The sequence below is a fragment of the Epinephelus moara genome, chromosome 20 (genome assembly GCF_006386435.1).
Source record: "Epinephelus moara isolate mb chromosome 20, YSFRI_EMoa_1.0, whole genome shotgun sequence".
NCBI lineage: Eukaryota > Metazoa > Chordata > Actinopteri > Perciformes > Serranidae > Epinephelus > Epinephelus moara.
In genome coordinates, this window is record NC_065525.1 from 29,466,911 (window position 1) to 29,483,890 (window position 16,980).

The 16,980-nt window shown below is 41.9% G+C and overlaps 2 protein-coding genes across 2 annotated transcripts; one reads left to right on the top strand and one right to left on the bottom strand.

Annotated features, from left to right (window-relative positions):
* The first annotated feature begins 970 nt into the window (after window positions 1-970).
* Window positions 971-8,013, top strand: LOC126407950 (uncharacterized). The gene is made up of 5 exons (XM_050073262.1): window positions 971-1,960; window positions 2,733-3,745; window positions 4,742-4,898; window positions 6,991-7,151; window positions 7,269-8,013. Exons 1-5 carry the CDS (start codon window positions 1,816-1,818, stop codon window positions 7,407-7,409), a joined length of 1,617 nt encoding a protein of 538 aa, XP_049929219.1. The 5' UTR covers window positions 971-1,815; the 3' UTR covers window positions 7,410-8,013.
* Window positions 8,014-8,185: 172 nt separating this feature from the next.
* LOC126408120 (interaptin-like) lies at window positions 8,186-16,163 on the bottom strand. The gene is made up of 24 exons (XM_050073497.1): window positions 16,032-16,163; window positions 15,894-15,958; window positions 15,512-15,797; window positions 15,288-15,385; window positions 14,888-15,023; window positions 14,675-14,800; window positions 14,449-14,574; window positions 14,245-14,349; window positions 13,800-14,017; window positions 13,441-13,705; window positions 13,290-13,357; window positions 13,135-13,198; window positions 12,466-12,571; window positions 11,788-11,833; window positions 11,610-11,679; window positions 11,450-11,523; window positions 11,282-11,366; window positions 11,055-11,130; window positions 10,883-10,962; window positions 10,726-10,800; window positions 10,347-10,469; window positions 10,111-10,245; window positions 9,143-9,203; window positions 8,186-8,805 (listed from the first exon to the last, which is right to left on the bottom strand). Exons 1-24 carry the CDS (start codon window positions 16,116-16,118, stop codon window positions 8,636-8,638), a joined length of 2,745 nt encoding a protein of 914 aa, XP_049929454.1. The 5' UTR covers window positions 16,119-16,163; the 3' UTR covers window positions 8,186-8,635.
* Window positions 16,164-16,980: the final 817 nt, after the last annotated feature.

Consider the following 16,980-nt stretch of genomic DNA (forward strand, 5'->3'; position numbering starts at 1 on the left):
TTATTAAAGGGACAGTTCAACAACATATTTTTCCTCTTACCTGTAGTGCTAAAGAGATGTCTGCCTTCTCTCGAATGTAGTGGAACTGGATGGAACTCAGCTTGCGGTAATTACAACACAAAAAAATAAGTTTCAAAGACTCAACAGCAATGTCTCTTTCCAGAAATCATGATCTGGTTACTTAAGCTAATCCACAGACCTTGCTGTGAGCAGTTTCATGTAGGAACTATTTTTTTCTACCAAACTACACCAGCCAACCATATCACTGTGCAGAAGGAAGAGTGCATCTACTCATGGACGAGAGGCTGTATTTATGACAGCACAAGATGTAAACATTATTGGCGTCCTCTTCAGCTAACGTTAGCTAGCTCAGTGGTGCTAGGTGAGCTAGCTGTAGATGCACAGAGACATTGCTTTTGAGTTTTTGGCGCTTTGAGCACCTCAAGCTGAGTGCCATCTAGTTTCATTATATTGGAGAGAAGGCAGACATCTCTACAGCCGATATCGCCAACACTCTGCAACTCACAGGTTAGAGGAAAAATACGTATTTTTAATTTTGTGGTGAACTCTCCTTTAATGATAATCTAATAATGTAAGGTATAGTAGTGTAACATTTAGGAGTATTTTTACTTTAGACGTTTTAAGTACATTAAGCTAATATTAGCAATGCACTTTTTGGACATTTACAGGATTATTACTCATAATTGAGTATTTTATATCACAGTATTGAGTAAAGGATCCGAGTACTTCATCCACCACTCAGAAGTACATCCCAAAAAGAAAAGAAAACATAGTGAGTGGCCAGATGGGGGTGGTATCACCTCCACTTTTAAATACACAACACAAGTTCAGGGGAATTATGCACCTATAAACATGCACATATATCAGTATTTCATGGATCATCTCTGACATCACTGTTTTTAATATCTGTAACAAAGAAACTGAACCAGTTAACATTTAAAAGTTGATTTTTTTTTAAACAATTCCTGTCCTGGATCTTAATTCAATTGAGCTTTGTTCCTAATTGCATTGGTGACAGACCAAACTTGTACTGGTAGTTTCACAATATGTCGTCCTGTTTCACGTCAGATTAGGTCTGAAAAGATGAACACAGTGTGTATATGGAAGATGAAGAGCAGAGAGAGTCTGCATTGAGAGTTAATTCCTGAACTCTGCAGCCAGCAGACCTACGACAGAGGTTATACTAATGGAGATAAGAGCTCATGGGTCAGTGAGGGCGGGGGATGGGTTGCAGGATTTACTGTTGGGATAGTTTATTCTATAGTGACACTGCTGGAATGGCATCTGGACCACTGTAGAAGAAAGATGCTACAGGCACAATTTAGAGGTATTATGAGATGATATCTCCGCCCACGGCCCCCGCCCGCCAGGGGGGAATAACATCAGTCAAGTCACTCTGCAGATAAGTCCTGGGACAAAGACTGGAATATACTGTATGCAGCAAGTTAGGACAGCAGGGTGATTTTTCAACTTTGGACACCGAAAGGCACCTACAGCTGCTAAAGAATCCTTGAAATCATGTAATGTGCAGGCATTTTACAAATTTTGTTGCTCAAACCTGAAAAATGTTTTAACGGGATACAGATTTTTTTTGTGCCTTTGTGGCTGTAGCACTCCAAAACAATGGCTTTGACTGACTGAGGCAGAATCATGTGGGGAGACATCTCCAGGACTGAAAGCCAGGATGTGTTTTCATGAGTCAAGCAAATGATCTTCTTCGCCGGGACCTCTGGGATTCTACGTGTGGATGTTTTAAAATAGGCTCTGACAGACCTTCAGCACACTGTTGGCACCATGCCTTACCATGATGAGGAGTACCCAGGTCAGCCTCTGTGGCAGTCTGTGCTGCTCTTCTGCTGTAAGGGCATGATCGAGGGCATCATGGTCGTACTCTTCTTCTGGCTCCTGGTGCAGGTCCTTTTCACCAAACATCTAGAAGGTATGGTCTTAAAGGATGGGTTCAGGTTTTCAAGTCTTAAATAATACATTTTCCAAAAAAAGCAATGCAAAAAGATCTAAAATTAGAAACGTTTACATCCATTGATGTATGTGAGGACATGGTAAAAAATGTGGTGATGGAGGCATATGTTTTTCTTGAGAGGTCACTACGTTCGATAACAAATAACTTCATTTATCCCAAAGTAAATTGCTGTGCAGTGTTTGTAATACAGTTTGGAGGAGTGCAGATGCAAAGAGTGCAGTACACAAGGACTAAAATAACATGACAGAATATGCAAATGTATGGCAAATAGGAAATGAAATATATAGCAAATCTAAAAACGAAATAGTGGTAAGGTGCAAAATACAAAGACAAGCTAGCAGTAAGGCGCAAATCAGACGCAATTAATAGTCAGCTACCTTGACAGGGTCCCTCTTGTAAATGAGATTTCTGACCTCAAAGGAACTTTCTGGTAAAATAGAAATAAAATTTAAAAAGTAAAAATATTATATACATTCAAGGAGTTATTTGTAGGATATATATATTCAATGTACATATAGTCATGTGAATATTGTTTCAAGACAGACTCTGAAAAATGTGAACTACTCCTTTAACAATACTTTAATATGAAACATGGGGTCTAAGCTTTCAGGCAAATGGGGTTAAGTAATGCATGTTCTGTATTATGTAATTCAGGGGTTGCATGAGAATAAATTACAACATTTTCTAAACTGCTTCTAAACTGATTTTATTATTCTCTTTTTGTCTGCAGTTCACCTCCAAATTCTTCTTCTGGTCGGACTGACAGTCTTTTGTCTGTGCTTGGTCCTGGGATGTATTCTGTGCTTGAGGACAAGTCAGATATGTGCAGTGACAGACAAAGATCCTGTGACGTCAGCACCGGCTCCTGCTGAACCTGTGACCTTTACTCAGACTCCGCCTCCCTCAGCAGCGACGGCGGCATCCAGGCAGCAGTACGAGGAGCTGGATGGAGACACAGTGGAGTATCCCTCCACTTTCACCAGCCCTACCCCTTCAGAGGGTGAATTCAGCACTCAGTCGTCCTCTAAACGAGCCAGAGCTGCCTCTGAACAGAAGGAGCAGCAGAAGTCTTATTTTTCCCTGCGCCGCCTCAGCACGCCACCACTAACATCACCCCTTTATAAACCCATAGATCCCAGTCCTGCTGCCCTGCCTACATTTCCCAAACTGGGACTGTTGTCCAAAACATGTAAGGCCCTGCACAGGCGCTGCATGCTGACTGGAGATAAAACATCTTATAATGAACACAGCAGGCTCACCAGCCCCAGTGCTGTCTCTCCTTCTATGCCTGAAGAACCGATCCCGCTGGCTCCACTGAGCTACGGCTCCAGTGCCAGCTGCCAACAGCCAGTATCACCAAAACCCTGCCTCCATTTCACTATGGCCTTCTCTCCAGAGCAGCAAACCCTGGCAATCACTATCCTCAGCCTCACTGGGACACCACACAGACTGGAGGACGTGTCTGTGCTGGGCAGCCTGCCGCCTCTGTACCCCTGTCCCACACAGGCCTCTGCACAGAGCAGCCCCGAGACCCACAGCCTGGTGCTGCTTCTGAAGGTGAGCTCTGTGAAGGAGCTCCAAAAGTGTGTACTGAGAGTAGCCGTATACACACAGGAACCTCCCAGCATGAGAGGCACCACACTGGGTGAACTGGAGGCTGAGTGTGGAGGAAGGGACTGGAGAGCAGAGCATCCATTTCACTTCACAAAAGAGCTCAACCCAAACAAGTGGAAGCTGAAAAAGGTAACTGTGTATTGAGTTATAATGTGTGAGCAGATGTTGGCTTTATTTTTAAGAGACAAAGAAGTATGGGCAGATTAACCCGTTAGGAGGCCCGGAGGCAAAAATCTGTTGCTGGGCCCCTTTTGAGCACTTTTACGACTTAAAGGAGCAGTGTGTAAGATTTAGGGGATTCGGTGGCATCTAGCAGCGAGGACTGCAGATTGCAACCAGCTGAAACTGTTAAAGTTAGAATTCCTTCAGTGTTCATTGTTCAGGAGGTTTTTTACCTGTAGTCGAATTATCCACAGAGGTCTCTTCTGTTCTAAAACAAAGGAACGCAGTGATTTAAACCAGTCAAAACACCGAATGGAGCAGTTTACGTTAAAATAAAGTAGTACTTTTTCCGATGCTCTTGTCTCAGAGAGGCTGCTGACTACAGTGACTGATGCCAAAATGCAAGTAGCCCTATCTAGAGCCAGTGTTTGGTTTGTCCATTCTGGGCTACTGTAGAAACATGACAGTGCAATATGGCAAACTCCATGGACGAGGACCTGCTCCCTATGTAGATATAGATGGCTCATTGTAAGATACAAAAACCTGAAGATTCTTATTTTCAGGTGATTATACTCTAAAGAAAACATACTTATATTATTATATTCAATTTCTGCCAACATATCCCCATAAATCCCACACACTGGACCTTTAAGTTTAAGATTAAAGCACAATGATGAACATTCAGGCTCTCTTTATGATACCAAACAGTGAACCTGAGGGTCTGGGGGAAGACTGTGATAATCTAGCCTTACGTAGAGGATAAAATTATAGGAAAAGGGGGATGAGACAAAAGTCTGCATTTTGTTATGTTTGATTTTTGTTTCGCTCTGTTGCACATGTGATCCCTGTGGTCAGTAACACATTATTTTTTCCGTCAGTGATTTGTGTACGTTTCATTTACTACTAAGCCTCATGCTGCATGTCCCGCTGATCAAGGTTTCCCTCTCTGCTCTCTGACCGCAGACTCTGATCCCACAGGATGCAGCGATGTGTAAGGGGCTTAGCTGTCCTCCACAGATCTTCATTTTGCTTCAGTATCAGCCTCTGGGCCATCGCATCAAAGCCACGGTCCTCAGAGCAGATAACCTAGACAGCCTCGTTCACACGTTTGCAGCAGCAGGTAAAAACTAGCGTTTAATCTCACTTGAATTTGCCCAAATGTGTATTTGATAACAGAGATCCCATAAGGACATCATGCATAGAGGTGTTATGTAAGCGTGCGTGGGCAGAACTAACTTTTGTCTTTCAGGGGCAGAGGTAAAATAATTCCCTATGTTTGCTTTTAATGTTTAGGGGATTAAATGATGTCTTACAGGACCTGAATGCAGCAGGAGATCATCCCTTTTTTTAATGACATTGTGGTTTAATCCTTTACTATTCAAAATCCTCAGGAAAATGTTCCAATCTCCTCTGAATCTCTGATCTGACAGATCTAATCTTTGTTGGCATTAGCCTGTCAAGGCATTACTTTTATTGCAGACCAGCACATCCTGTGTAAAGAGCCATTAGATGTTATGATATCTGTTTCATGTACATTATGTTGCATGAATTGTACTTGGATAATCTCTTTTGTTTTATATCAGATAGAACATGTATGCTCATGGAGCAGACATATCAGCATTACTATGGATAAAGACAGGGATAAATACTTATTTTATGTATCCTAGCTCCATGTTTTACTTGATCACACTGTATGCTGTATTTACAGGAGAAACAGTGACAGTGGAAAAAAAAGTCATTGGTTTGATTTTAGGGCCTGAAAACTGAAAGAATTACCATTATTTTTCTCTGAAAAGAATCACATTTTTGTGATTGCACACACATCAGAACTGGGGAAAATTTACATCTGATGTGGGTCTGGTCAACGGATGTCAAAATGGCTCTGTAGCACCCCCATTGAATTTCTACCAGGCAGCCCCTGAAGCTGGTTTCACCTGCATGTGCGAAACTTGGCAGGCACCTGTAACATCCCAAAACGTACAAAAAGTCTCTTGGAGCCATACCCTAAACCCAACTGGAAGTCAGCCATTTTGAATTTTATGTGGATTTTTTTGTGCATTTTTTGGCCTTTTCCAGAGGTTGTACTTTAACAAAGCCCTTCAACAGATTTGATCCGATTGACTTCAAATTTTGTCTGTACCATCTAAAGACGTTTGACATCAAAAGCTGCTCAAAGCTTGACTTTTCGTCAAACCAAAAAGGAAGTGGTTTGTAACTCCAGCATACATGGTCCAATCTTCCCCAAACTTTACATTTTATGAGGCTCCAAGCTCGAAGCCAACTACATGCACCGTAGGTGTCATGGTGATTGCGCCACCTACTGGCACCAGGAAGTAAGACTTGTCAGACAATTATCTTTTGATTTACCTGAAATTTGCATGGCGGGGTCCACAATTGATTCACAGCAACGTAAGCTATAATTAGTTTGTTCTCCAGCGCCACATAGTGGCCACAGAAAGTTCTACAAAATGTGAGATAGGTCATTCCAACGCCCACACTCTATGATATACCATCTCATTCCTGCGTGCAGGGTCTGACTGTCACAGAAATGAACAGCAGCATCAGTTGGCATCCTACCAGGACCCCCGAGTTGCACAGAGATGCAAGGGCCCTTTCATCACTGCTTGCAGTTTAATTAATTTTTCTGAGTTTTTTACGACCTAGTGGCATCTAGCAGTTAGGACTGCAACCAGCTGAAACTTCCTTCAGTGGTAATCATTCAGGAGGCTTTTACCAGGAGCCAATTTATCCTCACAGGTCTCTTCCTCTCGAAAACAAAGGGCATCAGTGATTTAAACAGGTAAAAAAAACCCACTGAATTAAGCAGTTTCATGTTTATAAAGGGCCTGCTAAATGCAGTGGCTCATGCCAAAACAAGAATGGCCCTGTCTAGAGCCAGTGTTTGGTTTGTCCGTTCTGGGCTATTGTATAAGCATGGCGGTGTAGCTAGGCAAACTCCATGGACGAAGATCCGCTCCCTTTGTAGATTTAAATGGCTCATTCTAAGGTCACAAAAACACAATAATTCTTATTGTCAGGTGATTATGTACTAAAGAAAACAAACTTATTATATTATGCTCCATTTCTGCCAACATATCCCCATAAAGCCTACACACTGGACCTATAAGTTTAGGTTTAAAGATCTAGAATGAACACAGTTTTCTCAAGTGGCTTTCTGTCATACTGTATAACATGCATGTGCCTGTGTACAGAACACCAGGTGGTGATCAATCTGCATCATGAAGGAGTCGTGATCTGCAGCAAAGAAACTGAAGGAGGATCCTGTACTGTGTGGAACACTTCTTTCCTGTTTGACCTGCCTCCAGGAGACATCAGTCAGCTGCCCCTCATGCTTGAGTTCATAATCATGCAGGTAAGGGTCGCTCTGTGAGCTCACAGTCCCTGAATAAAATGCATGTCTACAAATAACTGCATATATCTGTAATGTAACTCTGAATTCCTCACTCCTGCTCCTGTGTGACAAACTCAGGTCCTTTCAGAGGACAAAGTCCTTGGTCGAGTCCTGATCGGAGCAGAGGCTGCAGACGCAGGACGTGCTCACTGGAGGGACATGTGCAGCCTGCAGGTGGAGCAGGCACGCTGGCACACTGTGCAACCAGAGCCTCTATAGATCTCTGACACAGGTGTCCTGTTTGTAATGTCCTGAGGCACTGTATGAACTCCATGTGCACCTAAAATAAGCTATTACAGGTCACCTTTGCCATGAAATGCATACAGCTAATGTTTCACTTAAATGATGTGTTTACTGACAGTTCTAACGGCCTTATTTCAGTGTATCAACCTGTGAATTCTCCCATAGGTAGGTACAGTAAGTGCACACAGTGACCTTTGGAACAGCACAATGTAAGTTCAGTTTGCAGGCTTATACAGACTGTTTGTGACATTTACCCAGAACAGACTTTCTATATGGATCTTGTACAATTTGTCTCTTATAATCGTTCTCTTCTAGTAAACAAAGGAAAACATGAAGGTATATGAACTGATCTTTATTGAAAAATACTGAAGCATTATTCCAGTATTTAGTCCTTGTAACTAAAATACACGTTGTCATTCATTTGAACATGTAATACATTTATAATTTTACTGTTCTTTAAAGATAAAAATGTTGTTGGCTGTGGGATTTTCTGAATGTTTAAATGATGTGAAGAATTATATCATGTCATATAAATAAAACACACTTTTGCCTGAGGTAGCTTGGTGAATTTTTATTAACACTATTGTTTGGAGCATTCACCTCAGCACAGTGATACTCAGGTTACAGGACATGGGCAAAATCTGGACTGGGATAGGGTGCTGTTTGGCTCACCAACCATTTTGTAATCCACAATAAAAATAAGTTGATTCACACTGGGGATTTCTTTTTGTACCTCAAATGTAAATAAGGTGCCAGAGTGCACAAAAAAAGCATAAAAAAGAGCGTGTTTGTCAAAAATAAAAGTGCTAAGGACGATCCCCTGGCCTTCCTGAAAGAGATCGGGGCTGAGCCATGAATATTCCCAAATTCCACTTACATCTGACCTGTGTGGGGCTGCCGTGGCTAGATTTGCCTCCTGGCAAAGATAGGTGAGGACAGCAAAGGTCGAAAGGTTATAAACAGGCAATTAATATTAATGTTGTTTCATTAACTGGCCCCTAGCCTCCTGTCATTTTGCAAAAGTGGCCCCTGGGCAAAGCAAGGTGAGTATCCCTGCCTTAGCAGAATCTGGTCTTTAAATTGTTGAAGTAAATTAGTCCTTAAATCTCATTTTCAGTAACAAACATACAGTTTAAGTTATAAGGCACAAATACGGCAGGTGCAGCACCCTGTATCAACTGAGTGAGTCTTAACAGAACACCTCATTTGTCCTCTCCTTCCTCTTCATCTTCATCAGGGCTACAGATATCTACAAGCTCAGCCATGAATATTCCGTCAGGACAGAGCAAAGGTGGCGTCTTCTGCGGCAGGTCAGTCTCATCTGAACTGTGAGGAGACTTGTCCTGGGTAGGCTGTTTGGGCCTTAGTATTGCTAAATCAGGAGAAATTACACAAAAGATTAATATTCCAAAATGTCAAATCGATTTTGTATTTGTACACATGCAGAGGATAGAGGTGGATGAAAGAAGAGAATTTAATTAAGACCAGGGACTTATCAACCAATACTGATGAGAAAAGTAGCTTGTTCTTTTATGAAACAATTTGCTCCATATTATTTAGTATAGTTTAGTATTGTATATAGTATTTGTGGATATGTCCCTGTTTGAGATAAAGTGAATCGTGTGATTTTGCCAAAGGCTCCAAAACTACAAACAGCACAGATCACAGCACACGTCTAGATTATGACACTAATTCATGCACAACTTCACCTGGCAGCAGATTCTCATTTTTTGCCCTCAGATTGTAGATTTCTGCGTTCATAGCTGACATCTGGCAGAGGAGAGAACGATTTCAAATCTCTCATTTCATCTTTATATTGAGAGCTAAGACCTTTTTTGCAGATGTGTTCTCTGTTTTTTTGAATAAATGTTTTTAAATGATTAGTTTCACATAATTCTTTTCAAAAAGAAGCTAGAGGGCAAAATAATTTTATTGTAAAGTGCAACTTGCTGTTTAACATTTAGGACCTTGATTTTTAGTTGCATGTCTGTAGTTTTTGGAGGATGGAATTTACAATTTCTTATGTATAAGCACTCGTAACTTTCTTTGTCTTTGATACAGACATGATCATACTATCTGTGGATGTTACTGACTGGTCCTCTTGTCACTGGCCTTCTGTATACGACAGTGACGTACAGTAACTCTTTCCTATCCTCTTACGGTGCCGTCAGATGTGCTCCAGCTGACCAGTTCACTCCTCAGCTTCAAATCCGATTATTTGCAGAGTAGAAAGAGTCATATGTGAGATTATAGCTAAACTACATCTCACAGAGTTTGAGTGGTTGTGCAGCCAGGCTGACACCCCTCCCTGTGTGCCGCTGTATGCTCTTTGATTAAAGCAGAAGCTGGGATTAGTGCACATGTGTGTGTGTGTGTGTGTGTGTGTGTGTGTGTGTGTGTGATGAATGAATGTGCGGGTAGTTAATTTTATGATATAATCTGTGTGGTGAGCTTATGCCATCAATGATATTAATTTGTATCAGCTGCAGATGCTGATATTATTTATGAACCAGCGCACAGACAGGCAGATACAGATGGTCTTTTGATTGCTGTGGTGTCTGGAGGTTTAATGTTGATGTTTTAGTCATTTAGCTGTTGCATATACTGCTCAGACTGTTTGTTTATGAGGTTTTGACATGGTAACCCTTCCATTCAGTGTAATTTAAGCCTTTAAAACCTGTTGGCTTTGCTTGTGGAAGTTTTCCTCAGATTGAGCCTCCTCTGCTGGCCAGTCACTGCCCTCCTCGTCCTCCTCGAACACTGGCATCAGACCAGAGCCCTGCTGATGCCAGCTCCTCCTGTCCGCTGAATTCTGAATGGAAACAAAAAAAAAAGTTCTTTCTGCACTTTTTCACATTGGTGTAATCCATTTAATCTCTATCAGTGTATGTCAGTTGCTGAGAGGCTCCTTACCCTGGCAGCTCTAGATGTGTGGGACCAGTCTTGTAGTGAGGAGGCTCCAGTCTGACCTGCTGCTGGTCTGTTGTCGATCTTTCCCACCTCCTTTCCTTCTCGCTCCTTAAACAGACTCTTTAACTATAAATATAATAAGATACAGAATATTCCTCTGATGAGGATCTCATTCAATGCGTACGTCACAGTGTTGCAGAATTTAAGCAAAGTCGTTAAGATTCATCCTCTGCGGACACTGATGTCGGTATTAAATATCATGACCAAGCCATCCAATAGTTAATGAGATTTTTTTTTAGTCTGAAAGTAGTAGATTTTTCATAGAGCCACATTGCTAGATAAAAAACAAACAGAAATCATGCTGGCATCATGCAGCACATACCTGCTCAGTGATCATCCTCCTCTGCTGGTCCGTCTCTACACTCACTGGACAGACAGCTGGCTTCTCATCTTTAACCTGCAGATGAGGAGTCTGTCATTTAATATGTTCATCACTATAGGAGGCCATCTTTAGAGGTGTTTCTGTTATGTTACTTTACCGGGTAGCGCTGCCTCAGTGTTTGAAGCTTCTGCACTGTCGGAGTTTCCTCCTGCTGCTGCTTCACCCTCCTCCTGCTCTCTGAAAACATGGAGGAAGAAGTTTCAGAGCTGAGCCAGCGAGGAAAGTCAACATGCTATTCTCTGTAGCTTTTTTCAGACGCAGGCTCATACCTTCCAGTGGGGCCCTCAGTGAGTCAGTGGTTGAGACATTTGCGAGGCCTCCTTTATCTTGGTCATCTTCAGAGGCCTTTTGCATGAGCGTTCATGAGAAACAGATGATAAAGGACAAAGAGATGTGCTGGTTAATTCCCTATTCAACAGTTCTGTGAAACACAGATCAATGAAATATTTAATTCAAGGCATAATGAGGTTGCGTGTTTAGGGTGTAGTGACTGCACCTTGAGTTTCAGAGCAGAAATCTTGAGTTGGGCCTCGTGTTTTTCTGTCTCTCTCAGCCTCTCTAGACTCTTCAAAGCTTCATCCCTGTCACAGTGAGGATGAAAACCTGTTACACACTCACTTCCCAGTCTTTAAACTCACTTGTCAATTATTCAAAGAAGGCTTACTTTTCCCTCAGTTCCTTCTCTCTGTCTGACAGTTTTTGCTTCAGCCTTTGAACCTCACTGCTTTGTAAACACACCTATTAATAATGAAAGTTAACAGTCAGGTAAAGCCCCTTATTATGAGGGTCAAATTCAGTTCAGCGAGGGAGGAACATCTCGTTACCTGTGGGGTTTTGTTTTGGCTGCTGTGGGAATCTGATGGTGGCTTCCATAACAAAGAGGATTCTGATAAGCTGATAAACAGATAGAGTACACGATAAAGACACAGATCACAGAATTTCATTTTCAGCGTTTGCTGACGGCGCATTTCAAAAATGAAAATCTCATCAAAATCCACTCACTCTGTTTGTGTCCCTGTGTCCTCAGTGTGCACAGAGGCCTCACCGCCTGGGAATACAAGGTCAGAGCACTTTGACGCCCCCTCTTGTTTAAAGAATAAAACAACACTTGCTGCACTTTCAGAGTAATCCTAAAGTACAGTTGTCTTTGTGACAATGTTATGCAAACTAAACATTTCATGCATGTCAACAAAAACAGACCTTATAAACAAAATTATTTTATCAATTACAACACCACTTTTGTTATTTGCTGTCTGAGTTGTCCATGTGTGGAAGGCTTTTTCCACATAGGCTGTAATAAAAGACGCCTAAGGGATCTTTTTTCTGGGTATCGTGTCTCATGTCACTCTGTTTTTTTTATTAACTTGTTATTTTTTCATTACTGTCTATTTGTTTCACCTGCCATGCCATTATATGGGTCCTCTGATTGGTTCCTGCCACTGTATAGGTGAGGCCATACCTATGTTGTATGTTTTGAAAGCTCTGAGGAAGACCTGCAGTGGTCGAAATACGTTGGCTTTTTTATGATTTAGCCACTACTACAAAGGCTTTTTAATATTTCCTTTCTTGTTTTTCTATATTTTTCGGAGTACCTGGATTTCCTTCCTGTCGATCCCAAAGAGTAATGTTGTTGAGAATATTTGCAGGTGCCACAGACGACTGAAAAAGAAGTGCATTCACCTTTATCTTTGTGTCTGTGAAGCAGAGCCCGACTCCTGCTCCTCTCCAGCTCCAGCTCTTGTTTGCATGCATCAAGCTCAACCCTCAGCAGTGAGTCTGATTCAGTCTGTTAAAAAGCACATATTTAATAAATAACCAGTACAGTATATATTACATTTAAAGGTCCAGTGTGTAGGATTTAGGGGCATCAACTATGTTTTCATTAGTTGGTAATCACATGAAAATAAGTTTCTGTTTTGTTTTCGTTACCTTAAAATGAGTGTTTATATCTACATATGGAGCGGGTCCTCTTCTGAGGAGTCCGCCATGTTGTTCTATAGTAGCCCAGAATGGGTAAACCAAACACTGGCTCCAGATAGGTCTATTCATGTTTTTGCCACCATATATCTCCTACAGGCTTAGCACATGAGAGAAGTTTTAGTTCTGGCAAAGTAAAAGACAAATAAGTCGGCACATAAAGTAGCTCCCGTTTAGAAGGATTTTAATGCAGAGTGACGTTTCAAGCCAAAAGATTACAAAACTCAACTGAACTGTACCATACTGCTTGGTGATTACATGGCTTTAGAAGTTTCAGTTCTGCAGCCTCACTGCTAGATGCCACTAAATCCTACACACTGGACCTTTAACAATGACATCATCTCAGTGCGCTAACACTGAGGGGTACTCTACCTTGGCTCTGGTCAGCACTGTCTCCATGTTAGCTTTGTGTTGCCGCAGTTTCTCAATTTCCTCTCTAAACAGGAAAATATGCAAACCAAAACAAGATATGTGAGATTTAGACAGCAATTGATCAGTGGAATTTGTGATTTATAATATTGACTCACTTGTCTTTCTGGCCGTCTTTGTGGAGTTTGTCATTCTCAGTTGCCAGGCGCACAGCTTCTGCTTGCAGCTGAAATTAAATTGATTTTTAAAGTTAGATGCATCCAAATGTGCTGATGTGGTATAAAGTTTATTTTGAATGGATGGTCTTACTTTATCTTTGGAGTTGTTCTTTTTGAGTTCGTCTAACTCTTTCTGCGTGGACTGCAGGGTCAGAGCCACCTTTTGCCATTTCTCTGCCCAGTGTGAGGCCACAGCTTTTAGCTCCTCGATTCTCTTCAATTTCGCTGCATCTTGTTTACGATGCTCTTCCTCTCGCAGGTGTTGCTTGTCTTCCGTCTCAAGAACCTCAGACTCCAGACACAGACACTGATCCTGCAGATTCTGCTTCTCTAATTCCAAAACTTCAACAGATTCCCTGGATAAATTGTTGAAGGGTTTCAGTGAAGAAAGGGTAATTGTACTACATTGCATGACTTCAAATGTAAAATGGCGCTTCATTTACATCTCACCTGAGCTGGCAGCACTTTTCTTTCATCTTTGTCAACTCCTCATGGCCACCTTCATTAAGTTTACTCAACAGTTGGTCTTTGTCTCTGATCAGCTGAGATCGTTCAGCCTCCAGATCTGTGATCTGTTTGGAGTTGGTGGCCCTCTCTGCTGTTGCCTCCTGTAGCTGAGACTGTGAAGTTCTCAGCTTCTCCTTCATGATTTCAAGCTCATGTATCAGCTTTTCATTTACCAGATGTAAAGACACAACAGGGATCATTTCATAAAGGATTCAGTACAAGCAAAACTGAACAAAAATATGTCCACTTGAAGATTTTAACCTCTCTGAGAGCTTTAACTTCTCCCTTAATCAGAACTACTTCCTGATCTTGTTTGTTGTTGTGTGATTTAGCTTCAGTTTGAATGACAAGATCTGCTTATAAACAATCTGGAGATTAAATACGATACCTTAATCAGTTGATCTTTGTCAGACAGAGCCCCTGTCAGTTTGGCCTTCAGTTCTCTTACATTATCCTCCAGCTTTAGCACTTGAGTCGACAAGATGGCTTTTTCCTGAGGAGAAGAAATGACAATTTTCATGGTGTGACTTCAGTTATGAAATGGCATAATGTGCCGGAAGAATAAGGTAACATCGAATCAGAGTCAGCTGACCAGGCATGCTTGGCTGATCCTGTTGTTAGCGTCACTCAGCTGTTCTTGCATTTCAGAGTGATTCTCTTTTGTCTGGCTCAGCTTCTGGTTCATCTCCTCGATTTGATTCAACAGCGTCTTCTGTGTCTGTAGAAACAAAATACATGCAGCCTAACGGTGTAAATATGGACAACTTTGTGATTTCATACAAACGAAGCAACAGTAAATTTTGAGAATTCTCTTAGACCTCTGTAGACGCCTGGAGTTTCTGAAGCGCCTGGTTTCGTTCTTCCTCTTGTGCCTTTGCTCTCGTCTCAGCATCTCTCAGAGCCTCTCTCAGCCTGCACAGCTCTGTGTCACCTTTCTGCCTCTCCTGAATCAAAGTGTGTTTGGCAATCAAAATGAAGAATAATACATCGTTCAGAACAAAAATCTATTTCCAGAATACATGAATACACACGTGTTTGTTTAAGTCTTCTTGACTCAGTGGTAATGTTCTGCTGAGCGAGCCAGGAGTTCTTTCAGCTGGTTGATCATTGCTTCCTCTGCCCAAACTGGACCTCATCTGCTGCACGTCCTTCTCCAGCTGTAGGACCCTTGTGATTGAATTTCACATGAGGATGTGTTGGTGAAGATTCTCACTCATCCAGGTCAAGGTAATCTTAAGTGCTGTGTCGTAGGCAACTGGACTTGCTTGAGCTTCTTGAAGACGTTTCACCTCTCATCCAAGAGGCTTCTTCAGTTCACTGAGAACTGATGAGAGGTGAAACTTAAGCAAGTCTAGTTGCCTACGATATAGCACTTAAGATTCACATGAGGGCTTTCAATCTTTTCCTTTCCATGTCTTTTGCTGCACTTACTTTTCACGAAGCTCTGCACGTTGCCGACTCTTTTCAAATTGGGACAATTCAGCTGCCTCCTTCTCCTGCTCAAGAGCACCCATCTCTTCTGACAGCTGCTGTGAAACACATCAGCGCAAAATAACCCACCAAAACAAGCAGTGGCAAGGCAAGGAAAAATAACGGTAGGTCATAGAATTTGTTACACTGATATTTAAATTTAATATTTTTTTATTTTTACTTACCTTATGTTTCATGTCAAGCAGCTGTGCAGTATTTATGTTGTAGCTCAACTCTGCATTTCTGGTCCTCAGCCGGTCCATATGAGTGTCTAAACGCTCGTGAGCATCCTGCAGCCATTGCACCCCTTCTGCTTGTCTGAAGCTACTTTCAATTCGAGCGGCCCTTAATTCAGCCCCTGGAGATGGAGGGAATGGTCGTGTAGCACCCTCGAGCGCCAGATGGGACAATGACTGCCACTTCTTAAGACCTGGGTCATCCTGTCTGAAGCCGCCAGTGCTCCCAGATGTGCTGGAATACATACAGTATATCAGCCAGAAGTTATTACACCACCCTGACTTGAAATGTGTCCCCGTCGCTTAAAAATTGTATACGTTTCCCTCTCACCTTGTGCTGACTTTGGACAGAAACCCTGTCCCAGAGACAGTTGCCATGCCACACCATGCTGAGGTCTAAGAAAGACAAACACATTTTTAAAACAGCTACACATTTAAAACAGAAAAAAAGACTTTATCTGGGTTTTACCTGAGCTGAAAAGCGAGATTTGGTGTCCCACATGTCGAGGTCCGTGAGAGAAAATGGACTTGAACTCCTGTATGGTGGTGTAAACATTTTGGAGTGTCTTCCTAGATCCAAGTTATGTCTTCCCTTTGTGTGGGTGAGGCTACAGTCCTCATCTCCCTACGTGTCTCCCTGCCCAAGCGCCAGGGATAGATTTTCACACAAGGGTGGCAACTCGAGGTGAGTGGCTATTCTTGTATCATGTGTCTTGATTTTTCCACTGCTCGCTTGATGGTCAACAACTAGTTTTAACACTGCATGATCATTACAATGTGCTTGTGATCTACAGAATTATCCCCTCTTGATATGAATGTATTTAACACACATCTTTCCCTAAAAACAGGTATCTGTATAAAAGAAAAGAAAAGAAACACCACATAGGCTACTGTATGTTTTGATTTAATAGTTGGAGTCTCCACAATACTTTCTCTTACAGTACCTTGCTGCAGAAACCCTCTCCTGTCCACTGACAATGCTCACTCGCTCTGCCTGTGAACCTCACACGGCTTTGATTGCAAGCTTTTCAGTGTCAAGCCCTTGAACTGAGTATCCATAGTAACCTCTGTACACAGTATGCAGTAGGGTGGGTGTGTCAGGTGCTAACACTTCTGGGATAGTCTCCACATGATCTCACTCAGTCCTCTGACTGGCTGTTTGTTGACATGAGTTGTTAAGGACATTTCACAAACATATTACACACACAGCTTACCTCTGATTTATAATGTATGACAGATACCTTTACGCACATGTAAAGAAAAAAAGCTTCATAATTATGTTCTTAGAGAGATTTAAATGATTTTATTTTAGCTCCAAGAATAAGCAAGCACGTGATGAATTGTCAGAAAGTGCCATGACTGTATAAGCATGCTAATACCCCACAGCTCAATGTGAAATATTACATGCAACTGATTAA